Source organism: Triturus cristatus, chromosome 7 (assembly GCF_964204655.1).
Source record: "Triturus cristatus chromosome 7, aTriCri1.1, whole genome shotgun sequence".
Classification (NCBI taxonomy): Eukaryota; Metazoa; Chordata; class Amphibia; order Caudata; family Salamandridae; genus Triturus; species Triturus cristatus.
In genome coordinates, this window is record NC_140590.1 from 352,110,344 (window position 1) to 352,138,338 (window position 27,995).

General features: G+C 45.4%; 1 protein-coding gene across 4 annotated transcripts in view; it reads left to right on the forward strand.

Annotated features, from left to right (window-relative positions):
- LOC146809647 (uncharacterized) overlaps positions 1-27,995 on the forward strand; it is a 977,933-nt gene that overhangs the window by 407,499 nt on the left and 542,439 nt on the right. For all 4 annotated transcript variants that reach the window (XM_085616504.1, XM_085616506.1, XM_085616505.1 and 1 more), the window contains 2 exons: positions 16,301-16,480; positions 22,336-22,515. In XM_085616504.1, the coding sequence (XP_085472630.1) occupies positions 16,301-16,480; positions 22,336-22,515 (360 nt within the window). The remainder of the gene's footprint in view (positions 1-16,300; positions 16,481-22,335; positions 22,516-27,995) is intronic.

The following is a 27,995-nucleotide window of genomic DNA, read 5'->3' on the forward strand; positions in this document are numbered from 1 at the left end:
GGGGGGCGGGAGCTAGCTCCGTCGCATTCTTAGGGCTGTCGTTGCCAATCAGCAAGAGAGTGACAGATGCTAGAGGCTCAGGTTATCCCTCGGTCCTGGCAGGCCATCTGAAGCGCTTTGAGGAGGTTATCCCAAAGCTGGGCGATGGGGAACTTCCGGAGCCCCGCGGTTTCCTCACGGAGGAGCCCCGCGCTCTCCGCTTGTGCCCAATTAACGAAGGAGGCTTTCCAGTGTCTGATGTGTGGGGGGGTCGTGGCCTTCCAGTGTTTAGTGAGCAAACGTTTGGCTGTTATAAGTCCCATGTCCCAGAAGCGTGCCTGCACTTTGTTATCTCTTGTGCGCTTATACAGCCCTAATATGCCCGCTTCCCACGTGCGCGTCAGTTGCCCGTCAGTGTCGCGCGCGAGTAGTGTCAACACTTCGTCCCAATATGTCTGTATATCAGGGCAGTGCCACAGCATGTGTAGGAGGTCCGCTCCCAGTAGCGAGCAGCACTGGCAAGCTGCATCCGTCCGCAAGAAGTATCTATTAATCTTATCGGGCGTGAGGTATGCGCGTTGCAGTATGTAGTATTGTATAGTTTTAAAACGGGGGTTATGTGGGATGTTGGTCGGGCCGGCCAGTATCAGTGCCCATTCTTTGTCTGTCCAGTCTCGTCCCCTGTCTGTCGCCCAGCGTTCCCTCAGTGGTAATGTGGATGGTTGTGAGTGTGCCTGCAGTGCCTGCGCTAGCCAGTGTATGATGTGTGAGCTATTACCCATAACATGCAGGTATTGTATGAAGGTGTGCGTCGGGAGCTCTACTGCGATGTCGCCCCAGGAAGCGGTGAGCGTGTGCAAGAGGGAGGCGTGCAGTAGGAACTGCCCCGCCGGGAGGGCCGTGTCATCAGCCAGGTTGGCGAATGTGAGTAAGTCACCATCTGCGTATAAGTCACCCAGCGTGTCTACCCCTGCGCGCTCCCAGCTAGCCAAGTGAACCTCTGTGAGCGGCCCCATCGGGCCAGGCGTGCCCAAGAGCGGTAAAGTAGGGGCATATGGCGTGGTCGTGCGTGTGAGACGAAGGCACCGCAGAAAACACCTGCGTGCCACCGCCAGGTATATCTGGGAGGGGCATAGCGCGCGGGTTATCGGGTGGAATAGCGTATGTATTTGCGTTCGTGTCCAGGCATCTGCGTACGAAGCAGTGTCCTCGAGTTGCTTGCCACTCAGCCATCCCGCCACCCATTGCATCTGTGCCGCGAGGTAGTATAGTTCCATGTTAGGGACTGCCAAGCCCCCCGAGTCCGTGGGCATGTATAATTTGGTCAGCGCCACGCGCGGTCTCCCCTTGTTCCAGATGAGGCTGCGCAGCAGCACCTCTAGTTCGCGGAATAGCTTGGTGGGAACATACATAGGCATGTTCGCAAAATAATAGAGTAGCCGAGGCAGCACAATCATCTTGGTCACTGCTACGCGGCTAGGCACGTTAAGGGGTAAGGTGTTCCAGAAAGTAATTTGTGCTCGGATAGAAGCTATCGCTCGAAGGAGGTTTCCCTCCAAAATGTCTGCTGGGGTTCCGTATATTCGTATCCCCAAGTAGCGGAAGGTGGTGGGGTACCACTGCAGCCTGTCCCCTCCCAGCCGGATGTCGCATTCAGGCGTGTCTGGGCTAAAGGGATAGGCCCCCGACTTGGACCAATTGACTCTCAGGCCCGATACCTCCTCAAAGGTGCGGAAGATGTTTGTAAGGGAGGCGGGGATGGCAGTTATGTCTCTGACGTACAGCAATAAGTCATCCGCGTACAGTGACACCGCATGCAGACCGTCCGCCAATGGGATTCCCCACTCCAGCCCGTGCGTCCGAAGAGTCGTGGCCAGAGGTTCCATGACCAGAGAAAACAGCAATGGCGACAATGGGTAGCCCTGTCGAGTGCCTCTGCGGACCCGGATGGCGGCTGAGAGGAGGCGGCCCGTGCGGACTCGGACTGTCTGTCTGCCATAAAGCAGGTCGACAATGGCTCTGTACCCTCCCCCTAGCTGATACTTCTCCGTGACTGCACTCAGGTACGGCCACTCGACTGAGTCAAAGGCCTTCTCCAGGTCCAGTATCAGGCATCCCGCTCTGGGCCATTGCTGTGTGGCGTATTCTTGCACCCGAAAGAGGCGTCGGATGTTGTAGGAGGTGTGGCGTGTGGGGACAAAGCCATTTTGGTCCCGGTGCACCAGGCTGGGTACATGAGGGGCCAGCCTCCTGGCTAGCGCAGAAGCCAGGATCTTATAATCCGTGTTTAGCAGCGCCAAAGGGCGGTAAGAACCCACCTGTGTGCTATCCTTGCCTGGTTTAAGAATAGAGACCAGCGTGGCCTCATTTAACGTTGGGGGTAAAGCGGCGTCTTCTGCTGCCGCATTATACATTCTCAGTAGTTCCGGGACGAGGATGTCCGAGCCGGCCTTGTAAAGCTCAGCTGGCAGCCCATCCGGGCCCGGGGTTTTGCCATTTGACAGGTTGAAGATGGCTTCTCGGAGCTCGTCCGACCCGAGCGGAGCTCCCAACTCGTCCTGCTGCGCAATAGTCAGTTGTGGCATTTGCAGGGTGGAGAGATAGCCGGTTATATCAGGATGAGGGACAGAGAGGCGGGAACGATACAATGCTTCATAGTGGGCGATAAAGGCGTCGTGTATGCTAAGCTGCGTGTATACTAAGTCCCCCCCTCCCGTCTGTATGGCCGCCACTGGGGCTGAGCGGGTTTCTTGTGAGATCAGCCACGCTAAAAGTTTGCCAGGCCTGTCGCTGAGGTGGTGTGTTCTCGCCGAGTGCGCAGCATAGTTGACATTTCGGAGTCGCTCTAAGAGGCGCGCATGTTCCATGTGGGCTTCGTGTAGTGGGTCCTCAGCGCCATCCAAAGCCCCCTCCTCCCTTGCGAGTAAGTCAGACTCCAACCTAGTTAGGTCCCTCTCCAGTTGGTGCCTCACGTGGCCTTGTGCACGCAGACAGTGTCCTCGGAGCACTACCTTGAAGGCGTCCCACTCCACCTGGGGAGTGGATGCCGTACCGGTGTTATCTTCAAAATACTGGGCAGCACGCGCAAGTAAGGAATCACGGAAAGCCGCGTCTAGCAGCAGTGTAGGTTGTAGACGCCATGTGGGCACAGGGGGGTGCGGGTGGTCCCAGGTTATGGACATGAAGTGCGGGTTGTGGTCTGAGTGTGTGCGGCCCATGTAATGCGTGTCTGTCACGTGGGGTAGGAGGTCAGTGGATGCAATGAACCGGTCCAGGCAGACATATAAGTCATGAGCGCCTGAGTAGTAGGAATATGTCCGCGTCCCCGGGTTGCGTGTTCGCCAAACGTCATGCAGATCCCACCGTGCGGCCCACTCCTGTAGTGCTTTTGTGGCTCCCCGAGTGGAGGCGTTAGCTGGGGGTGAGGAGGAGCGGTCCAGTGTTATGTCTAGAGTGCAATTATAATCGCCTCCTATTATCCACGAGGTTGCATGTATGTATGTATGTATTTAATTCTTATTAAGCGCATCTGTCTCCCCAAGGGTATCCTGGCGCTGAGACCCCATTAAACCATCGGAAGAATGTTTACATTGCCCTTGGGAACAGATAGGTCTTAAGGTCCCTTTTAAAGGAAAGCAGATCTTGATTACCCCTCAGCACTAGAGGAAGGGAGTTCCATAGTGAGGCGGCCGCGTAGCTAAAAGCGCGGCCACCTATCCTTACTCTAGTGATCCTTGGGATCCGCACCAGAAACGCCGATGAGGATCTCAGAGGCCGGGCAGCTTGGTACCATGAAAACAGGCCCTGGAGTGGAATTGGTCCAAGTCCATGCAACGCCTTAAATACAAGACATGCCGCCTTGAACGCGATCCTCTGTTGTATCGGCAGCCAGTGTAGATCAGCTAGGGCTGCAGAGGAGGAAGCAGAGCGTGGGCGCGATAAAGCCAGTTTCGCCGCCATGTTCTGGATCCTCTGCAACTTAAGGATCAGTTTTTTAGGAGCTCCTAGAAGCAGTGCGTTGCAGTAGTCTAATCTACTGAGTATAATACTACGCACCACCTCTGCTCTAAAACCTTGGGGGAGTATTGGCAAGATTTTGCGTAAGGCACGAAGCAGGCCCATGCAAGTCGCTGCGGTCTTATTTACTGAACCATCCAGCTGTAAGTCCGGTTCGAATACCACTCCTAAATTACGAGCCGATTTAGCTCCTGCCACAGAGCCAGGAATAGAAGGTGGCCAAAAATCATCAGGCAGCGCACGGGGGAGGCGGTCAGGAGAGCAATGGAGAACCTCTGTTTTAGACCCATTGAACTGGAGTGAGTTAGTTCGCAGCCATTCGGCTGTAGCCGACATACAACGATGAAAGGTGTCTTTCGAAACCGACTCACTACCCTCAAATGAAAAAATCAGTTGAGTGTCATCGGCATAATTGATGACTGATATGCCGAATGACTTAATCAGTACTATAAGGGGTCGAAGATATAAATTAAACAGGATCGGGCTAATCGCCGACCCTTGAGGAACTCCCTGATTCACCTGTCGAGTGGCTGATCGAAATGGTGGTAAAGCCACCGCTTGCTGTCTGTCACTGAGATAAGACGTTAACCAATCTAAAGCTAAATTGGTTACTCCCGCACTATGGAGACGCTCCAGGAGAACCGCATGGTCAACCGTGTCAAACGCGGCCGACATGTCCAGCAGCACCAGGAAAACTGACCCGCGTTCGTAGATCATCTAACACGGTAACCAATGCGGTCTCAGTGCCATGTGCCGGCCTAAAGCCATACTGAGCTGTATCCAGGCAGGAGTTTAATTCCAGATAGTTGGACAAGGCTTTTGTGACCCATCTCTCGAGGACCTTTATTACAAAAGGTAAAAGCGAGATGGGCCTATAATTAGCTGGACATGATGGATCTAAAGAAGCCTTCTTTAATAGTGGAGTTACTATTGCCACTTTCCAGCTAACTGGAACTGTCGCCGTCATCAGTGACTGACAGCAGATGGAATAAAGTGGAGGGAACAGCTCATCCTGAAATGCCTTCCAGATCTTATGAGGCATTGGATCCAATGGTGAGCCCGAAGACACTCCATTGGCCAGTGAATCAAATTCCTCCGATGTAGGAATGGGAAAGCAAGGTAAACCAAGGTGCCATGGTCGCTGAGAGCCGCGCCAGAAAGCTGCCCTGATCAACGTTGGGGGAGTAGAGGGACACTAGTGTAATATGTTGGCCATCTAGCCTGCCCTGCGCAGCGGCGTACCTACCCTCCCGATCCACTACAATATCTGTGGCTTCCCAAGGGGTCCCAGGGCGGATCCATATCAGTGTTCCACGTGCGTATGAGGAATAGTCCGTTGCATATAGTTGCCCCCGCCATCTACGGTGCAGCGCCCGCACCTCAGCTCTGCTTAACCCCTTCGCCGCGGCGGGAATTCTGCCGCGGCGCTGGGGAGTGCGGGGGGGCAGCGCGGTGGCCCGGTGCTCATGACGGAGCCGCTCCGTCATGAGCCACAGTTGAGCTGTGCTCATGACGGAACGGTTCCGTCATGACTCCGCCCAGTTGCTTTGTTCCCCCAGCACAGGTGGGGAAACAGCGCCGCGTGGGCGGAGTGGCCGCCAACGGTCGTGTCATGACGGAACCGTTCCGTCATGAGCACACGGCAACCGTGGCTCATGACGGAGCGGTTCCGTCATGAGCGGGGAAGGGGTTTAGTGAGTTTCCTGGAGCAGCGCTATGTTTATTTTATGTCGCTTTAGGTATGAATAAATGTGATAGCGTCTAGCCGGTGTGTGCATTCCCCTGACGTTCCAGGTGCATATTTGTACATTAGCCATAGCGGTCGTGTGTGTGCGCGCCTCCCACTCCCTCCCAAGGCGGGGCCCTCAGCTCAACGGCCCCCCAACTCCAGCGGTCCGCTCCCACCGTACAGCTAGGATGAGTGTCGCGTGTGCGGTGCCATGATCTCCAGTGGGGTAAGGGGGTAGGGGAGAAAGGGAGAACATAATGCCTCAACATGGCAACAATATCAAAAATACCAAAAGGTCGGCTGCACAACATCTCGCCGTCCAAACACTCAAGTGAGCTCGTAAACTATACAGTCTTAGGGGGATCGTGTGGTTTGTAGTTTATCAGTAAGCAAAACGGTGCAGTCTTGGAAGAGCTCGGCATCCCTCCCGGGCGAAGTGTGGAGGCCGCTGCTGTCCGGCGGACGCCTAGTGTCTGCCGCTCAGTGTCGCAGCAGCTGCATGCCCAAATGTCAGTCAAGTGTGGGCAAGGGTGTCAGGGGGGGCATACCCCTCTCCAAGTGATTCATGTGACAGCGAACCGACAGGAGAGCACCGTAGGGCGCATTTGCGTATCTGGGATTTGGGTAATTGAGTCTCGTGCCTATGATTAGAAAATGTACTTACAGTGCCTGGCTCCGTGTTCAGACCCCCCCAGAGCGGCGATGGTGCGGGTGCAGGTAGGCCCAAGACATTTCCATTGGAGGGCGGGACAGCTATGCAGTAACCGAGGCAAGTATGCGCCACGCGGTAGGTGGCAGTCCGCTACCGGGTTCCCATCAGCCAAAGAGATCTGCTGTTTGCGGCGTGACCTCCGGGGGTCCCCCAGAGCTCTGGGTATCCGGGATACCATAGATCGCCTCATCATCCGTTGAGGACACAGCCGGGCTAGCGCACGGATGGAGTGATGGCGCCGGGGAGTTGCTGATTGCCGCCACCTTGCGTAGGGCGTCTCGCTGTTCTTGTTGAATGAGTTCCACCGGTGGGGAGTGAATCAGCGCTTCTCGGACCAGTGGTGGCGTGGGCGACCTGCGGCGGCGTCGTCGCCTTGGTCCTCGGGTCCGCTCCGTGGTAGTAGTTCCCGGCGTTCTCCTCGGTGCTTCGGGCATTCCTCCATCCAGCCAGGCCTCCGCTTCCTCCGGACTCATGAAGAAATGCGTCTTGTCTCGCGCTATCACCCTCAGTTTGGCAGGAAAAAGCAGCGAGTACTTAAGGTCCGCTTCGCGCAGTCGTCTTTTTACTGCCAGGAAGGAGTGCCTCCGTCTCTGTACTTGCACCGTGTAGTCTGGAAAGAACATCACTGCGGCGTTGTCTATGGTGATTTCCCCTAGTTTCCTGGCTTCGCGCAATATGGCGTCGCGATCCCTGTAGTTGAGAACCCGAAGCAGAAACGGTCTAGGGTTAGATCCAGGGGGGAGCGGTCTCGTGAGCACTCGATGGGCTCTCTCTACCACAAAGTAGGGGGAGAGCGCGCTTTCTGGCAGCAGTTCTCTTAGCCATTCCTCCACCCTGCGAGTCGGATCCGCTCCTTCCCATTTCTCCGGAATGCCCACTAGGCGGATGTTGTTTCTTCGTGCCCGTCCCTCTACATCTTCGGCTCGGTCTTCCAAGAATTCTACCCTGTGCAAGAGGTCTTGCATTTTTTTGTCTGTCTGCACCGCCGTTGGTTCGACAACTGCCATTGTATCTTCCAGCGCCTTAGTGCGAGCTTGCAACTTCTTATGCTCGGCCCGAAGGTGATTTAAGTCTATCGCCACGCCGTCGATTCTGGTCTCCAGGGAGGTGCGTGTCTGCTGGAGGGATTCTTCCATCCGTTCCATGACTGCCAGGACGCTGTCCAGCTTCGACGCCACCTGCTCAGCATCCATCTTGGGCACCGTTTTCGCTTGCTTTCCCCTCGTCGATGCGGTCCCCGATCCGGTGCGTGTTCGCACCCCTCCAGGCATGGGGCTGGCGGCGCGTGCATGGTATTCTCTCCTGTCGCAGGGGGGGTGGAGGTCCGTCTCGGGTGGCGAACCCCCCTTGTGGCGCCGAGGCAATCGTTGTGGGCCGTGTAGCGCCTCCAGGGAGCAGGGCAGTCCGCGCACTTGTCTCAGTGCGGCTCCAGGTTCCGCTGCCCCAAGCCGCCAGTCCCCGCACAATGCGTCCCGGTCGTCGCGGATCCAGAGGCTCCAAGTAGTGAAGGGCCCAACGACCGCTGGGCGGGTGCTAGACGTCTCCCCCCTAGTGGTATGGTCGCATCCGTGCCGCTTGCCCACTCCGTGTACACGCTCCCCCTCCGCAGTGTCCGGAGGCGCAGGGTCTGCGTTTCGAGGGCCTACGGGGTCCGGCCAGTCACCCCGTCAGCCCCCCCCGGTGCCGGCAGGTAGCGACGACGTGGGCAGCTATGTCCGTTAGTGGTGTAGCTCCTGTCCGGTGCGAGTCCGCCCCCAGTTTCCAACGTCTTGCAGGAGAGGGGGGGGGGAAGAGCAGCCCCAGCTCAGGAGAAACCGGGCAGAGCGGGGGGAGGGGGAGTCTCAGTGTCCCTTTGTGCGTTCTTGGATCTCTATTGCCGTGGGGGTACCCCACTCCTCCAGTAGGTCATCCAATCCCGGCAGCGGCCAGAGGGCATCCACCACCGCGTGGCAGCGACCAGGTACCATCGCCTCCCCGGCACCGCCCCGCCGCTCCCAGGGCCCCAGGCAGGCAACCCACATGCAGGCCAGGCGCTTAGGATTTCCTCCACGTGGTTGCCCCAGGCCATCTCCAGCTCGTCGCCGCCGCCAACTAGACCCCCGTGGGGGAGAGGGGGTTCCCAGGCGTCTCCGGGCGCAGCCTCAGTCGTGCGGGGGGCCTCTCCGTGAGGGTCGCGGGCCCTCGCGCGTTGCCGCAATGCTTCCCCCGCAGGCCGCAGTTCAAGGCCCAGGAGTCCGTCAAAAGCCGCGGGCTCGCGTAGCCAGAGTCCCCAGCTGTGTCTCCATCAAGGCGGCCTCAGTTTCGCCGTCGGTGCGGAGCCCCACCTCCGATTCGCCCCAGAGTCAGCTAGGGCTTGCAGCAGGTCCCGATGCAGGTCCGCCGGCAGTATCGGGCCGTGCAAGAGAAGTTTGATCGGATAATCGACCCGAGGTAGGGAGGCTCAGCCGGGAGCTCTACCCGGGCACGTCCAGTCGCATCGCGTGCTAAGCCACGCCCCCCATCCTGACCCCGAGTTGATTGAGGAATGGGTTCTCAATAATCATCATTGCTCAACTGTGATGATCAAGTTTTTAATCAAGTATGCACTAAAAGATACAGCAAGATTAGCTGCTGAAATTGATCATATAACCACCCAACTAAAAACACAGTATTCAGATGGCGAGTTTGAGTCAGAGATGAAAAAATGAACATCAAGACTTGAAAAAGCTGAAGAAGGAATAAAAATAAAAAAACTAAGAAAATTCCCCCGAGACAAACTCGATTATGAACTGGGCCAAATTTTTATGTTTGCTCGTAAATTTGACTAGTCAAGAGAAATCAATCAGAAAATAGTGGGAACTCCAGAACATGTTAAACCTATGGACACAGCCAGTACATCACCAGGAGCCAAATGTGGAAAATGTCTCTCCAGAAACAAGCACAAGATTCGTGGAACTGGAGAAGTCCACATCCAAGTCACAGGACGATGGGGGAGTAAAATCCAATATTTTAAAAGAGTTCTCCTTGATGGCGCAGGGTCGACAAGGTATGGCAAGCCCAGGTCCTCAAGAAACGCCAAATCGAGGTCGAGGTCGAGGCACCAGAGGGGGAAGCAGAAGAGGCACAAACAAGCAAGGAGTACTAGATGCCTTCGTGACGACAAGGGGCAAGACAGCCAACAAATGAAGGACACTTACACTGTGGTAAATCTATCGAACATTCGGTTATCTCTTGATCAACTAGATGTTTTATCGTTAGGCCTCACATTCTGCCCCACTACCAAGTTTAACTACACGGAGGGGAGAATAGATTTGTTTCATTTTATTAGAAAGTTAAAACTAAAAAACTAAAAATCGTTTCAACATAAGAAAAATGTTACACCATCATTAATTTCCAGTTCCTCTAATTTCACCATTGGGGACATAGACCTTCTACAAACTATGAAGGTGCTAGAAAGAGACAATGACTTTGAGGTTAGTCCTGTAGAATGTTTAACTGAAGAAATTATAGTTTTTGATTGTACCAGCAGCAGTAAATTTAAACCTAAATCGAGATTTTTGCCCAAGATACACAACAAAGTCATAGAAGTTTTTGAGAAAGGGGTTCTCCTTGAGTTAAAAAAAACTTGAAAAATCTGGTAAACACAGACCCGACAATCTTACCCTTAAACAACGTGAAGCAGTAAAAAAACTGCAAAAACACAGTAACATTGTTATCAAAAAATCGGATAAGAGTGGGAATGTTGTGATCTGGCCCACAGAAATGTATTTGAATGAAGTCAGGAGACAACTGGGTGATGCTGACAGTTACATCATCAGCAACAGATCCAGGTATGAGAAAAGCAATGAGGAGTATCAATCCCAATTGCTTCAATGGAAACACGACAAATTGTTATCAGAGGATGAATACAAGTATCTTAAGTGTGAAAACCCAAAACTTGCGGCAATGTATCTGTTGCCAAAGTTACACAAAGGTAGTCTTACTCCACCAGGGCGACCCATTGTGTCTTCGATTGGAAGCACTTACGAAAATACATCAAAGTATATTGATTATTTTTTGCACCCATTTGTCCAAGCACTCCCTTCATATTTACAAAACACTGGAGATTTTTTTAGATTAATTCAAAATGTAAGGTTGGACCAAGATATGTGGCTAATGACTCTTGATGTAAATAGCTTGTACACATGCATACCGCATGAATTGGGCATCAAAGCTAATCAACATTTTCTAAGGCAACGTGATCTAAGCTATTTTTTGCACACCGAAATGCTGTTAACTATGAAGCAAACATGTTTATTAATAACTATTTCTTGTTTGATCATGTCATCTATTGCCAAACCCGGGGAACGGCGATGGGAACCTGCTTCGTCCCCAGCTATGTAAGTCTGTGCCTTGGCTGGTAGGAGGAGCAGGCAGCTAGTAACATCACAGCCATCACCCAGAACGCCATCCTCTGTGTTAGGTATATAGATGATGTTTTCTGTATTTGGAGGGGGATGAAAGAAGAGGCTTTGCAGTTTGTTGACACATTGAATGACAACCAATGTAATTTAAAATTCACTAGTACAATACATAAAGAGACTATTGAATTTTTAGATGTGGTAATTAAGGTACATGATGACAAATTGGTGAGCAGGCTGTTTCGTAAAGCAACACCTGGAAACAGCCTGTTGCATGCAAAATGTTGCCATCCTAAAAACCTTATCCGCAGCATATCATACGGCGAGCTTCTTTGAGCAAAAAGAAATTGCAGTTCAGAACAGGCCTTCCAACAAGAAATGTTAAACATGAGAGGCAGATTTCTGGAAAGAGGGTATCCTAGCAAAGTTATTGAACAAGCCTGTACCAAGATAAAGTCAATTATGAGAGCAGATTTATTAAAATCCAAACCTGCAGTATCCAATGAGGAAGAACCTATAAGATTCATAACGGCGTACAACAATCAATCATGGCAGGTCAGGAAGTGCTTGAAGAAGTATTGGCATGTTTTAAACACTGGTCCAATTCTAAAAAAACATGTGGGGAGCCAACTGAAAATTACATTTAAAAAATGCACAGCCCTAAACAACATACTTTGCAGTAGTACACTTGAACAGTTGAAGGATTCCAGAGCCATACAGGCTTTCTTCACATGTAATTTATGTAAAGCCTGCAAGAATAGAGTTTACATTGTCTAAAGATCACAAACCTTATGACATCACTAAACATCTTGTGTGCAAATTTGATTATTGTGTTTATGCACTTAGCTGTCCCTGTTCATTAGTATATATTGGGAGCACTATTCACCAAGTGAAAAAGCGCGTTTTGGAGCATACCAGGGCTATTGCCAATGAGGATAGGCAATATCCAATTGCCGGGCATTTTAAAGAATTGCATGATAAAAACACTAGTCTTTTACAATTTTGTGCCTCGATAGAATCCCCAAATCTGAGAGTGGCGGCAACAGAACAAGGGAATTGAGACGTTTGGAGTCCAAAATGATTATTAAATATGGTACGGTGCATCCATCAGGTTTGGACAAAGAGGAAGAGTTGTCAGTCCATTTAGGCTAATTGTCGTTTTTTATAGACTCTGGTTGAATCTTTTCTGTCGCGTTGTAGAATGACATTATGTATATAGTAGAAGCCAAGTTTGTGTTTTTAATTCACAATACACGATAGTGACTGCACTGTTTTTATATTTTTTGTAGGAGACGAGAATGTCAGCACACCATGTTGAAGAAATGCAAAAGAGTTTTTTGATATCACTGTTAAATCGACACAATTTTTTATTTAATGATGTTTTTTGTGATTTACTCAAATTGCCCATTGAACATGAGTTGGACAGCTTTATTGGTGGAATATAACAGTATTGGAATATATCCTTTTAGTTAGGTGCCCACGAGGGCAAGATGTGAGAACCAGAGTTGGTTGAATATAAGGATGCAAGAATGCTTTGTTTTCACTGTGACAGTGCTCTCTGGGGCAGAGTTGTAAACTGTCGTAATATAATATTTTGTTTTTTCTTATGTCCATTTTTTGGTATAAATATGAGTTGCACAAAAACATTTAAAAATATTGAGTAATAACGTGGATGTAAGCATAATTGCTAGATATCAGGTGGTTTTCAAAGGAAGTAGGTACATGAAATTTACCACTTCAAAATGGAGGCCGTTTTTGCTTGCGTTTCAACTTAGTTTGGGACGGGTAGTCCTACAACAATTGCTTTGTATGAGCACTATATGTTTTCACAATGCACAAACTGTCTTTGACCCGTGACCAATGTGCGGCTGCACGGAAACGCGTCAGGCATTAGTTTGCCATTTGTTTGTAATAAATCATGCATCATGGATTTGGGCTCAAGACTAATTTGTTTATTAAACAACGTGTTTGGAGATTGAGAGAGGATCGCGACCTCGCTAAGGCCTGCCGCCGAAACGAGGCAGAGAGACCCACAAACTTGTTTGGAGATATATATATATATATATATATATATATATATATATATATATATATATATATATCTATATATATATATTACCTACTGGTGGTCGCCAGTAGGTAGTTATAGTTAGGACCCCTTTTCCATAGGAAATCCGCAACATTCTATTTTGAATAACTTTGGCGCCGGTCGATGAATCCTCGCGAATTTCTCAAAATAGGTGGGGCGTTACGCTCCGCTCCTACCCTGAAAGTCTCGGGGGGATTCGTCAAGCGGGGGCTGAGATAAAAGGGGGGTCCCAAAACGCGTTTTTCCCATGCATTTTTCCATAGGACCTTTAGAACGAGCTACAGCCCGAACGGCTGAACAGAATTACTAGAAATTTGGCAGAGAGGTAGTCCCTAGGTCAAGGAAGTGCCTTTTGTAGGTTTGGTGTAAATCTGTTCAGTAGATTCTGAGAAAATAGCCTTTAAATCAATATATATATCTGAGCCCGCTTACGGTACGCTTACCGTACGCTTACCATAAGCGTACGGTGGCGTGCGCGAGCGCGATTCTGATTGGCTCTTAGATCTTAGTAAACATTCGAATCGGCCGAAACCAGGAAGCGGCGTCCGCCATTTTGTCTCTCGCACTGAGTGTTATTTATCAAACATGATGGGCAAAAACATGTTACGGGGCTGTTTTGACAACTCCCTCCCACATAGTCATGTTGAGGGAGTCCACAAACATCCCCCAAGAGCAAAAACGGTTTTATTTTTTTTTCGGCAATTTCGCGGAGTACGCTTACCGTACGCTTACCGTAAGCGTACGGTAAAAAAATAAAAATAAAAAAAACACTATCCACACTTACCCCACCCCCTGTGCTTTTGGTGTCCGCAGGCCACCAAATGTGCAGGGCTTATTAATAGAGAAAAAAAACGTAATTTTGGCAACATGAAATTATAAAATCGAAATAAAAAAAACACTATCCACATTGACCCCACCCCCTGTGCTTTTGGTGGCCGAAGGCCACCAAATGTACAGGGCTTATTAAAGTTGATAAAAACCGTGCACGGAACGAACTGCGTTTAGTGGGCGCGCACGCCTCGAATGGCGTAAAGTAACTTAGCATTTAAAAAACCGTACAAATTCACTGAAAAAACCATAGGTTTCACACACGTTATAGTTAGGAATTAGCATTTAAAAAACCTTGCAAATTCACTGAAAAAACCATAGGTTTCACACATGTTCTAGTTAGCGGAAATTTTACTGATAAAAAACCTGTGAAATTGCCCCGTTATAGTTAGTGCTGGCAACTATAACTCACGCGACCGCAATCTTCTGCTGATGACATATGTGTCTTTATGAAAAAAAAATATTTGTAATATATGTATAGCTAAAAATGTATGGAAGAAGACATGGGCAAATAAGTGTCTAACTACAGTATTAGCATCAGCAGAGGATTGCGGTCGCGTGAGTTATAGTTGCCAGCACTAACTATAACGGGGCAATTTCACAGGTTTTTTATCAGTAAAATTTCTGCTAACTATAACATGTGTGAAACCTATGGTTTTTTCAGTGAATATATATATATATAAAGGACTTAATTGATCTGTGAGTCCGTTTTCCATGACTATATAACTGGCTTTTAAATCTTGCTGCGGCGCGAATGACAGTAACACCGACGAAGGCGCTACGCTGAAACGCGTTTGTTTGTTGCTTGAAGCAATAACGTTTTCTGTAACTATCCCCCGGGAGTGCCGGCTTCTGTTTGTAAAATGTATATATGTAAAATATATATGTGTTTTAACATGTGAAAGCTTTGTGCTTTGAGAAAGTGTTTACATGCTTGCAAACCATCTGCATATCTGATGCTGGTGGATCAGCTATCCACATATAGACATCCCATCCAATGTTCTTGACCCCAGTACAAGTTCTGTATTTTTTTTGCAAAAAAATCCTTTGTATCTCTTACATAGGGTAAACATACAGGTATGTTTTACCCTAAATTTCTTTAAAAACTACTGAACATATTTACACCAAATTCCCAAAAACACAATTTGTGGACCAGGGTCTAGCTTCCTGAAAATTATGGTATAATTCCATTGAGTAGTTTTGCTGTAGCTCATCTTAAAGAAGTCTATGGAAATGCTTGGTGATTTTACATTGTCGGACCTCCCTTTTTTCTCAGGCCTCGCTTGACGAATCACTCTAAAACTTTCCAGAAGGGATCTGAAGTGGATAAACTTTTTTGGGGAAAGTTTTGTGACAATTCATTCTATAAGCCAAAGTTATTGGCAAGCCAAAAAATGCTCTCTCTATGGAATTGCAGACCTAACTATAACTACATATATATATTACCTACTGGCGGTCGCCAGTAGGTAGTTATAATTAGGACCTATTATCCATAGGAAATCCGCAACATTCTATTTGGAATAACTTTGGCGCCGGTTGACGAATCTTCGCGAATTTTTCAAAACTCGTGGCCCGCTCCGGTCCGCTCCTATCCTGAAAGTCTCGGGTTGATTCGTCAAGCGGGGGCCGAGAAAAATGGGGGTCCCAAAACGTGTTCTCCCCATGCAATTTTCCATTACCAAAATTGGTGTTGCGAAGTCACCCACCTGAAACTCCGGTTTGTTCCTTCTTCAATGCTGCTGATCCCCGAAACCCCGTGAAACCAGTCAGAGGCACAGGAGTTGCGAAACCTGCGATTCCGTCTGATTCCCAGGGGAAGGGGGGATTTGGAATGAGAGAAAAAGAGAGAGAGACTGGAATCTGGAGTCTGAATTCTAGAGCGACGCCTATCCTTTTCTCTCAGAGGTGGGACGACTGGAAATGCCAACACTAGTTTTCTTGCGTGGTATTCAGAATTCTCCTAAAAAATACAAACATACAATCTAGATCTCTATAGTAATTCTTCTTGCGAAGTCTTTATAAATATTGATTATATTTCCATACCAAATAGACAAAGCTTCCACTGTTCAAGTGCTTCTATTTTGCAATACTTTGTAGTGTCTTGGCTTTTCCTTAATAAAAACAGGAACAAGCAATACTAATGAGTGACAATATTCTGCTTGGAAATATTAAACAATTTTGTAAAATAAATCACTTTATCATACCTGACTAGTTTTAAGCTGTTGCTCTCAAAAGGGGTTCTAAAAGAAAACAAACAAAAACAAAGAATACAACACAATCATGTACATAACAAGCCTCCTTTCAGAAACCCAAATTTCTGATTTACTAATGAGTCCTCTGTTCCCTTGTAACCACTCGATGGGTTTCTTGAAGTTTCTTTATAAACTATCAAATGTCTCTTTTAAACAAAAGTATTTTCAGTTCTCGATTTAGTCTTTTTTGTTAATAAAGTCAAGAGCTCTCTTACCGTCCTTTGTGGTGTTTTAGAAACATTACCGTGTCTAAAAAACGATGTTGCCTAGCAACGATTTGTTGATCTGTAATCCCTTTCTTTATTTTCTTTGTAGAAAGGAAGCTGGAAGTTCCAAGGCCGGAAGGGAAGGCTGCCAAGGGCCTTTCCTTGAAGGATCGGGAGGACGCAGGGGAGTCCGGAAGAGAGGCGCCGAACGGGCAGAAAGCCGGCCGGAGTCCTCCAACCGGGAGCTACGCTGGAGGAAACAAGGCTGGAATGCTGGAGAGTGGAGCCGGTAAGTTGAAGGAAGGGTTTCGGTTCTGGAATCCGGATGGGGTACAGGAGAGAATCAGGAAGGAGTCAGGCAGGTACTTCTACTGGAAAGCGAAGCACCGGTGATTGGCGGGGCGGGGTTTAAATACCTGCTGGGTCTTGGCTTTCACGAGGCTGCTTCATGTGCGCACGTTTCCTCAATCAACACGGTTACAACGTGCTTCGAACAACATGCTGGCCCACGAGCTCACGTTTCCTTGATTAAAGACAGTTAACATGTGTTTCAAAAACGTGCAATGTCTGCCAACAGTGAATTAATAATGTTACCCGTGATCTTGAGACTAAACAAGCATTGGCCCAAACAAGCACATGAAGGAATTTGTTTTTATTATTAATATCTTCCACATTACTTAATGTACAATACACAGGAAATCCTTATTGGACTGATGGTAACATGAACATTTCAGTTGGTTATCAATACTGAATTTAGGGTTTTCGTAACAGTTCTCCCCACAAAGGTCGTCTAACTGGGCGGGGTTTTTCGGGATGCATAGCATGGAATTTCCTAACAAGACGTGGAGCATGGACATGTGTTTCTGGTTCCCATGAGCGCTCGGAAGCATCATACCCTTTCCAGTCAATTAAGTAATGTAAACGACCACGTATACGCTTTGAATCAATAATTCGATTAACCTCGAACTCAACGTGGTCTCCCACTACAATTGTTGGAGGTGGATTGTCCTGTTGAGTAGATGGATCATGCGGTTTTAGTAAAGAAACGTGAAACACTGGGTGTATGGTCAAATCTTTAGGTAAAGTGAGTCGAAAGGAAGCAGAATTTAGTATCTTTTCAATAGGGTAAGGTCCAATGAATCTGGGTTTGAGTTTCTTTGGCCCATCTACCTGGATATTTCTTGTTGACAACCAGACCAAATCCCCTATCTTGTATTCTGGTGTTGGATTTCTGTATTTGTCGACCATTAACTTCATTTTAACTTTGTTTTTGGCAAAACTTTGTTTAGCCTGTTCCTGCAGTATGTGTAATTTGTGTAATCTTTCAGTTACCGCTGGCATAGTATTGAGGGAATTGGGAAGAACAGTTGGAAGGGATCGTGGATGCATGCCAGACATACAAAGAAGGGGGAACAACCCAAGGCTGAGTGATAGCTGTTATTGTAAGAAAATTCTGCTAATGGTAATGCTTCATCCCAACTGGACGATACAGTAGATGTTAGTCAATGTAAACTTTGTTCTAGGTATTGATTCAGTTTCTCGGTTTGACCGTCCGTTTGAGGATGATAAGCTGAAGATAGTGCTATTTCAATTTGTACATTTTTACATAACTGACCCCAACATTTGGAAACGAATTGGGGGCCCCTATCCGAAATAATTTTACAAGGCAGGCCATGTAGTCTTATGATGTGCTTTAGAAAAATCTCACTAAATTCCACAGCGGAGGATAGTTTTTGTAAAGGAATAAAATGTCCCGTTTTAGATAACTGGTCAACAACCACCAAAATAGTAGTACATTTGTGTGAGAGGGGCAAACCAGTGATAAAATCTAGACTGATAGTGTGCCAGGGGAAAGGTGGTATAGGCAATGGTTGTAGGAGTCTGGTGGGAGATTGATGGGATGATTTTTGTCTCGCACAAACTGGACAGGTTTTAACATATTGTTTAACATCTTGGCTATTGTTATTCCACCAAAAATATCTCTGGAACAACTCCAGAGTCTGTGCAATTCCAGGGTGTCCTGAGGTGCTAATATCGTGATTCCATTTTAAGACCTGTTGTCGCAAGTCAACTTGAGGGATAAACAACTTATCTTTATGGAACAAATATCTCTCATGAATGGTATTTTGTTTCTGTGAAAGCCATACCTGCTTATCTAAGGTCTGGGATTTTTCTTTAACCTGAATGAGAAAGTCATCTGCTTGTGTTGTCGCTATTATTTTTTCTGATGGAATAATATTGGGCAATTCACCTTTTTCATTAGATTGTTTATCGCAAACTAGTCGTGATAACGTATCTGATAACAGTTGTTTAGGACCAGGACGATAGGTGATGATAAAATCAAATTCACTGAAAAATAATAGCCAGCGCATTTGCCTTGGGGTCAATGCCTTGATGGTGGAAAAGAACTGTAAGTTCTTGTGGTCCGAAAAAATAGTGACAGTATGTTTAGCTCCTAGCAAATGATGTCTCCATTCAAGTAAAACAGCCTTAATAGCCAACAATTCACGCTCAGCGATTGTGTAGTTTTGTTCTGCGGGTAGGAGCTTTCGAGAATAAAAGGCAATTGGATGAAGACACCCACTGATGGTATCCTTTTGTAATAAAACTCCGCCCAAGGCCGTTTGGGAAGCATCTGCTTCAATAAAAAATGGTTTATCTGGATCTGGGTGAATAAGTATTGGTGCTGATGTAAAACTTGCTTTAATTTGACAAATGCCTGTTCTGCATCTGGAGTCCAATGAAATTTTACTCCTTTTCGAAGTAAGTGAGTAATAGGTGTTACAATGTTAGAAAAGTTGGATATAAAACGCCGATAGAAATTGGCAAAACCTAATATCCTTTGAACATCTTTAACTGAAGATGGAATGGGCCAGTTTAAAATTGCTTCTACCTTTTTAGGATCCATGGTTATGCCATCGGGGGAAAGCCAATAACCCAAAAACTCTACCTTCTGTGTGTGAAATGACACATTTTTCAAGCTTCACATACAAAGAATTGTCTTTTAATCTTTGCAGAACTGAACGGACGTGTTTAAAATGTTCTTCTTTTGTTTTGGAAAAAATCAAAATGTCATTGATGTACACGATTACGTACACATCCAGAAGGTCATGCAAGACTTCATTGATAAAATACTGAAATGCGGCCGGAGCATTGCAAAGGCCAAAGGGCATTACATTATATTCAAAAAGACCATATTTGGTACGAAATGCGGTCTTCCACTCATCACCTTCCTTAACACGGACTAGATGGTAAGCTCCGTGCAGATCAAGTTTAGTGTAGATGCTAGACCCTTTAACTTGGTTTAATAAAACTGGAATTAAAGGTAGTGGATACCGGTTCTTGATTGTTGCTTTATTCACGGCGCGGTAATCTATGCACGCTCTCAAATCACCTGATTTTTTCGATACGAAAAAGAGCGGCGAGGAAACAGGTGAGGTGGAATGTCTGATAAAACCTTTTTCAAGAAGTTCGTCCAAATAAGTTTTTAAATATTGATTTTCTGGCTCAGTTAGGGCATAGATCCTACTACAAGGTAAAACAGCTCCTGGAATAAGATCTATTCTGCAATCATATACCCGGTGAGGTGGTAACTGGGTTGCCTGAACTGGATCAAAGACTTTAGAAAAATCTTCATACTCTTTTGGTAATTGTGGAGTATCTGCTAAAAGGGATGCACAAACCAAAGGTGGTATTGGGTCTTGTGTATCCTGATAACAATGATTCCTGCAGAATGCTGAATGCAGGGTTACAGTCTTTTTCACCCAATCAATCTTCGGGTTGTGTCGCTCAAGCCAAGGAATTCCTAGAATGACACCAAAGGCAGGGGTGTCAATAAGATCAAACACTGTCTCTTCTGTGTGCCCATTTTCAGCGACAATTGTCAGGGGCTTAGTATGAAACTTAATCAACCTTGACGATAAAGCTGAACCATCAACGGACTTGACTACCTCTGGTAATTCCTAATTTATGAGCTAATTCCAAATCAAAAAAATTACCAGTAGCTCCTGAATCGATTATTACTGCCAGATTGGGTCTATTCTGTACTGTTAGAATGAAGGTTAACCTTAGTGTTAAATGTTTTGGTGTGTGAGTAAAAAGGTTAGTGGCGTAGTGAGAGATCTGAACTGAGTTCTGTCCCGAAGAAACAATCTCTTCTTTCCCCGGGGAGATTAGTTTTCCGAATCTCTAACCAAAGAATCTGTTGCTGCTACTTTCTTTTTATTTGGTTTGCTTTGGCAATCTTTGGCATAATGACCGGCTTTTCCACAGTATAAACAGAGATTACCTTTCCTTCTGCGATGTTTTTCTTCTGCGGAAAGAGGACCTTTAAGGCCACCAATCTGCATTGGTTCTGTGGGACTATTCTTGTCCTCTTTCTTTTCCACTTTAAAATGCAGAGCTCTAAAATCCCCTCTAGGTCTTTCGCTCTTGCTTTCACCTAGTCTGTGATCAAGTTTCACCACCAAATCAAGGAACTCTGTGTAGTCTTCTGGTAGGTTTACTATGTGTGCTAAAGAGTCTTTTAGGTCCTCTCTAAGACCCCTATAGAATAAGGAAATTCTTTTATTCTCAGGCCACTGTGTCTCAGATAACAATCTATTGAAGTTAGTGACATAGGTTATTAAATCTTTTGTTCCCTGACGAAGATTTAAAAGTTCGTTATCAGAGGCATGTATAAAAACATGTTTGGCAAATAAACCTGACATAGCTGACTTGAAGTCCGCAAGATTGTGTAACAAAGGATCCTTGGTATCCACTAGGGGCATAGCCCAATTTGCTGCTACTCCCCCCAGGTAAGAAATAATAAACGCTACCTTGGAAGTATCTGTAGTAAAAATCTGTGGTTTGCACATGAAGTGTAATTGGCATTGGATCAAAAAGATTGAATACCGATTACAATCCCCAGTGAAACGTTCTGGATTGGCTAAAGTAACAGGGCTAGGAGATACTACTGTTACTTGAAGATTTTGGTCAGCACTAGTACCTGCAGAGGAAGAGGGAAAATTAAAACTAGGGCCAAATTTAGCAGGGGCAATAATGGGTTTTACACACTCGGGACTTGGTTCTCTCAAACTAGTGAAACCAGTTCTAGTTTTTTCAAGTTCGTGTTTGAGGGCCTGATTTTCTTCCCTCAGTTCAGCCATTTGCTCAGTGAGCCTGTGGACTAATGAAGTTAACTGAGATACGTCTAAGGTTTTTTCTCCAAAATCCATGATGCAGAATTGAAGGAGGAACTGGGTGTTTTGTTTGGCTTCGCTTTCTCTGTTGCGAAGTCACCCACCTGAAACTCCGGTTTGTTCCTTCTTCAATGCTGCTAATCCCCGAATCCCCGTGAAACCAGTCAGAGGCACAGGAGTTGAGAAACCTGCGATTCCGTCTGATTCCCAGGGGAAGGGGGGATTTGGAATGAGAGAAAAAGAGAGAGAGGCTGTAATCTGGAGTCTGAATTCTAGAGCGACGCCTATCCTTTTCTCTCAGAGGTGAGACGACTGGAAATGCCAACACTAGTTTTCTTGTGTGGTATTCAAAATTCTCCTAAAAAATACAAAAATACAATCTAGATCTCTATAGTAATTTTTCTTGCAAAATCTTTATAAATATTGATTATATTTCCATACCAAATAGACAAAGCTTCCACTGTTCACGTGCTTCTATTTTGCAATACTTTGTAGTGTCTTGGCTTTTCCTTAATAAAAACAGGAACAAGCAATACTAATGAGTGACAATATTCTGCTTGGAAATATTAAACAATTTTGTAAAATAAATCGCTTTATCATACCTGACTAGTTTTAAGCTGTTGCTCTCAAAAGGGGTTCTAAAAGAAAACAAACAAAAACAAAGAATACAACACAATCATGTACATAACAAGCCTCCTTTCAGAAACCCAAATTTCTGATTTACTAATGAGTCCTCTGTTCCCTTGTAACCACTCGATGGGTTTCTTGAAGTTTCTTTATAAACTATCAAATTTCTCTTTTAAACAAAAGTATTTTCAGTTCTCAATTTAGTCTTTTTTGTTAATAAAGTCAAGAGCTCTCTTACCGTCTTTCGCGGTGTTTTAGAAACATTACCGTGTCTAAAAAACTATGTTGCCTAGCAACGATTTGTTGATTGTAATCCCTTTCTTTATTTTCTTTGTAGGAAGGAAGCTGGAAGTTCCAAGGCCGGAAGGGAAGGCTGCCAAGGCCCTTTCCTTGAAGGATCGGGAGGACGCAGGGGAGTCCGGAAGAGAGGCGCCGGGCGTGCGGAAAGCCGGCCGGAGGCCTCCAACCGGGAGCTACACTGGAGGAAACAAGGCTGGAATGCTGGAGAGAGGAGCCGGTAAGTGGAAGGAAGGGGTTCGGTTCTGGAATCCGGATGGGGTACAGGAGAGAATCAGGACGGAGTAAGGCAGGTACTTCTACTGGAAAGCGAAGCACCGGTGATTGGCGGGGCGGGTTTAAATACCTGCTGGGTCTTGGCTTTCACGAGGCTGCTTCATGTGCGCACGTTTCCTCAATCAACACGGTTACAACGTGCTTCGAACAACGTGCTGGCCCACGAGCTCACGTTTCCTTGATTAAAGACAGTTAACATGTGTTTCAAAAACGTGCAATGTCTACCAACAGTGAATTAATAATGTTACCGGTGATCTTGAGACTAAACAAGCATTGGCCTAAACAAGTACATGAAGGAAATTGTTTTTATATTAATATCTTCCACATTACTTAATGTACAATACACAGGAAATCCTTATTGGACTGATGGTAACATGAACATTTCAGTTGGTTATCAATACTGAATTTGTGGTTTTCGTAACAGTTGGCAGAAAGGTAGATCTTGGCTCAGAGTCGTGCCTTTTGCTTAAATGGTGTAAATCCGTTCAGTAATTTCTGAGAAAATCCAAATCAAACATATATCTATGGCCGCGCTGGATCCGCGCACCCTAAGCGCACCCTGCCGTGCACGAGCAGTAATCTAATTGGCTGTCAACACTCCAAATCAGGAAGTGTTGGCAGCCATCTTGTGCCTCGGTAGAAACAAGGCACAAGCAACCTAATGAAAAAACGCACAAAACGCGAAAAGGGGTCAGGGTAGAAACACCCTGTCCCCCTAGGCCTGCTCAGGTGGTCCCACAAGGACCACCAAGGCCCCCAAAAATATATATATTTTTTTTAAAAATCGGCAAAATGCGCGCGGGGTGTGCGGATCCTGCCGATGGGAAAAAAACCGAAGCGCGGTCTCCCCCACTTCTTTGTTAATTAGCCTCCGGGGCGGCCAGGTCCTGTGGGCATGATCAAACAATGCGTTTTAAGTTGAGAAATTAATTCCTCTTCAATCTTGAGGTGACGTGTGCAAACACGCCCTGTGGCATGTTTTAAGTTGGGGAAATAATTCCCCTTCAATCCAGAGGGCCCCTGGGGGCTAACTAGCCCACCAGGTGCTTCCAGTAAGCGTCACTGCACTGCGTTGCAGAGAGGTCGCCCAGGCCGTGCCCCTTTTTACACCTCTCTGCAACGCAGCTCTGTGGCGCATACTGGAGGTACCTAGTGGGCTACTTGGAACCCAGGGACCCTCAAGAATGAAGGAGACTTAATCTCCCAAATTAAAACGGACACAGGGCGCATTTACACAGTGCTGAAGGGAGGGGATGGCGTTGGAAAGTGGCTCTTTATATAGTGGACCAAAGTAAAATCAGCCGAACTACGAATTCCGATTTACTCACCTGTTATCAGGAGAGACCTCAGTGCTGCATCTTTGAGCCCAGTACTGATCCAGAAAAGTAATTCTAACCGTACTTACCAGTAACTTGAATTTCCTTCCATAGACTAACATTGACTGGTTTCACTTGGAAATTCTTCTAAGTGTGGAGTTTTGGAACTTTCAAATATTCACCTAAAATCATCTGAACAACGAATTCTGATTTACTCACCCGTTATCAGGAGAGAACCCAGTGCTGCATCTTTTAGCCCAGTACTGACCCTGAAAAGTAATTCTAACCGTACTTACCAGTAACTTGTATTTCCTTCCATAGGAATTCATTGTCTGGTTTTCACCAGAAAAGTTTCTAAGTGTCGATTTTCACAAACTACAAATATCCTTAAAAATCGCCTGTATGACTTAAATGCATTCTTTCAACTGTTTACAGGAGATGCACCAGTGCTTGATCCAGGATCCACCACTGAGTAAGAAAACGTAACGATAACACTACTTACCTGCTAAGTGAATTTCCTCCCATAGGATAACATTGGTGATTCTATGTGAAAAAGTTTCTAAGTGTAAACTTTTAAAATGAAATAATATTCCTTAAAAATCACTAGTGTAACCAAAACGCTTTTACTCAACTGTTTACAGGAGAGGTCCAAGGACTGAATCTAGGATCCAGTCCTGTGGTTAGAAAAGTAATCCATAAAGTAACTAATTGCATTTAACTAGAAATTCCCATTGAGCTCAATGTTGCATTGTGTTTCAAATTGTGTTGCCCATTGCAACAACTGTAACTACTGTACTTAAAAGTCTATTGCCTATTTGCAAAGTATTTAAACTAAAGTAATTCATTCTGAGAAAGTATATTTTGTAATGTAATGTATAATGTAATTATAATGTAATTTAAAAAATAAAATATCTAAAAATAAATAGTTTAAGAAAATGTAGTAAATCAGTATAAAAAAAATAAATATAACAATTAATACATTTAAAATTTGTCATGTACAAAACCTTTGAAATTCACTGAAAAAACCATAGGTTTTAGACATGTTATAGTTAGGAATTAGCATTTAAAAAACCTTGGAAATTCACTGAAAAAAACATAGGTTTCAGGGGTGTTATAGTTAGCTGGACATTTCACTCGTACAAAACCATTGAAATTCCCATGTTATAGTTAGTTCAGCTAACTATAACTAGCGCGCCCGCAATGCACTGCTGATGATGTCACATATTACATCACTCATGACATGGTCAGTGACATCACTCATGACATCACTGATGACATCTCAAATGTCATCACTGATGACATCATGCTTGTGATAAAGTGGCAGACCTCCTCTCACCCTAACATAACCTTTGATACACACATTCAAAAATAGAAATTAACATTTTCAAAACAATGGACATACTAATACAACAACCTATTCAGTAATTCTAAGATCCACATACACATCCACTCATTCACCAACAGTCCTATACATTCACTCATACATGTACTCACTCATCAAATGTACTCATACACCTATACATCCTGTTACACAACGCCACTCATCCAGAGAGTTACTCACACACATAGTCACTCATGCTAATAAAGAATCAAACATCTATTTATTTGCATGTACAGTTATACACACACCACCACACTTACTTCTACAGAAACTTACACATACATAGTATTTTAAACAATCACTTATAGAAACATATACTTATTCATACAGGAATTCTTCCAATCTTTCACTCTCACACATACTCACTTATATACAGCAATACTCACATAGACTAGTTGAAAACATATGTAGTTACTTATAAAGACACTATTGAGACAGTCATTCACTCACTAACACACCCATATACATACTCATCCACCCTACAGTCCTGCACACATACTGTCTTCAACACATACAAACAGAGACACACTCATTCATGCATCTATGCACTAAGTAATACCCTCCACTGAACCATACAGACACACAGACACTCATACTGATACTCGAAAAACCATGTAATAACCCATATAGATACTCATGTTGCTACTCACCAACCCATGCAGTCACTTATAAACAAAGTGAGAGACTGATACAGATATTTACATATTTAATCATTACTCACTAACCCATGTATTCACTAAGATACATTCAATCAGTCCGTTATACAATCAATTTTACACACAAAAAATCATCCATTTAGACACTTATATACCCATTTATTCTTCCATCGACCTTGAGATATACATATATAAAAAATATTTAATTTTCAGAAAGATACACATTCACTGGATGATGTCATCAGTGATGTCATCAATTATGTCATTTGAGTTGTCATCAGTGATGTCATGAGTGATGTCACTGACCATGTCATGAGTGATGTAATATGTGACATCATCAGCAGTGCAGCGCGTGAGTTATAGTTAGCTGAACTAACTATAACGTGGGAATTTCAATGGTTTTGTACAAGTGAAATGTCCAGCTAACTATAACACCCCTGAAACCTATGGTTTTTTCAGTGAATATATATATATATATGACTATATATATATATATATATATATATATATATAAATATATATATATTCACTGAAAAAACATAGGTTTCAGGGACGTTATAGTTAGAAATCAGCATTTTAAAAACCTTTGACATTCATTGAAAAATTCACAGGTTTCAGGGACGTTATAGTTAGTTGGACATTTCACTCGTACAAAACTAGTGAAATTCAGCCGTTATAGTTAGCTCAGCTTACTATAACTCGCTCCCCCATAATGCACTGCTGAAGACATTACATATTACATCACTCATGACATGGTCAGTGACATCACTGATGACATCTCAAATAACATCACTGATGATATCACTGATGACATCACTGATGACTTCATCCACATGATATTTTGATGCATCTTCTCACACCCTAATATAACCTTTGATACACCCATTCTAGATTACAACCTGTGGTTTTTTCAGTGAATTTCAAAGGTTTTTTAAATGCTAATTTCTAACTATAACGTCACTGAAACCTATGGTTTTTTCAGTGAATTTCAAAGGTTTTTAAATGCTAATTTCTAACTATAACTTCTCTGAAACCTGTAGTTTTTTCAGTGAATTTCAAAGGTTTTTTAAATGCTAATTTCTAAAGTCGCGACTCCTCCTCGATGCTCAGATATCGATATTTTTCTAATTTCTCAGGAACTACTGAACAGATTTACACCATTTTAAAAAAGGTCTCTTTCTGAACCAAGATCTACCTTTTTGCCAAATTTGCTGTAATTCTGTTGAGCAGTTCGGACTGTAGCTTTGTCTAAAGTTTCCTGTGGAAATTAACATAGGGGAAACGTGTTTTGGGACCCCCCCCTTTTCTCGGCCCCCGCTTGACGAATCACCCCAAAACTTTCAAGACAGAAGCTGACCTGAGCGGGCCACTAGTTTTGAAAAATTCACGAAGATTACCATTAGTCCATAAAAAGTACCAGTATGAAAGTTCTTGGAATATTTGCAGATCCAAATTAAAAATCAGTGCATTTCATTGGACAAGTGATTTTTTTCCCTGTTGTTCATTTTGACTCTGTGGAGTCGGAGTCATCAGATATCAGAACCCTGCTGAACAGATGAGACTCTGCCGCCCTGATCCTCCCCAAACTTTCTGCAGCCTTCGTCACTGCCTCTCACCACACCCTGATCAAGAGTCTCAATCAGATTGGCATCCAAGATGACACGCTCTGATGGATTACATCCTTCCTCTCCAGAAGAACTCACAGGGTCCACATTCCTCCCTTCACCTCGGGGCCCAAGAACATCACCTGAGGAATCCCTTAAGACTCCTCCCTCAGCCTCAACCTTTGTAACACCTACATGACTCCCCTGGCCAGCATCGTCAGAACCCACAGACTCAATATAATCTCCTACACAGATGACACCCAGCGCATCCTCTCACTTTCCGAATACCTCCCCACCATGAAGGCCAATTTCCAACTCTCCATGACCAATGTCACCAACTAGATGCAAGATGTTAGAAGGGCGCTCTCTGGGGAGTCAGAGGGTGTCGGACTGACCACCCCGAGAGCCACCGTTCTGTAGGAAAGTATCCGAGCGCCGCTGAGAAGCCTCCTGGGCGAGGTCCTTCT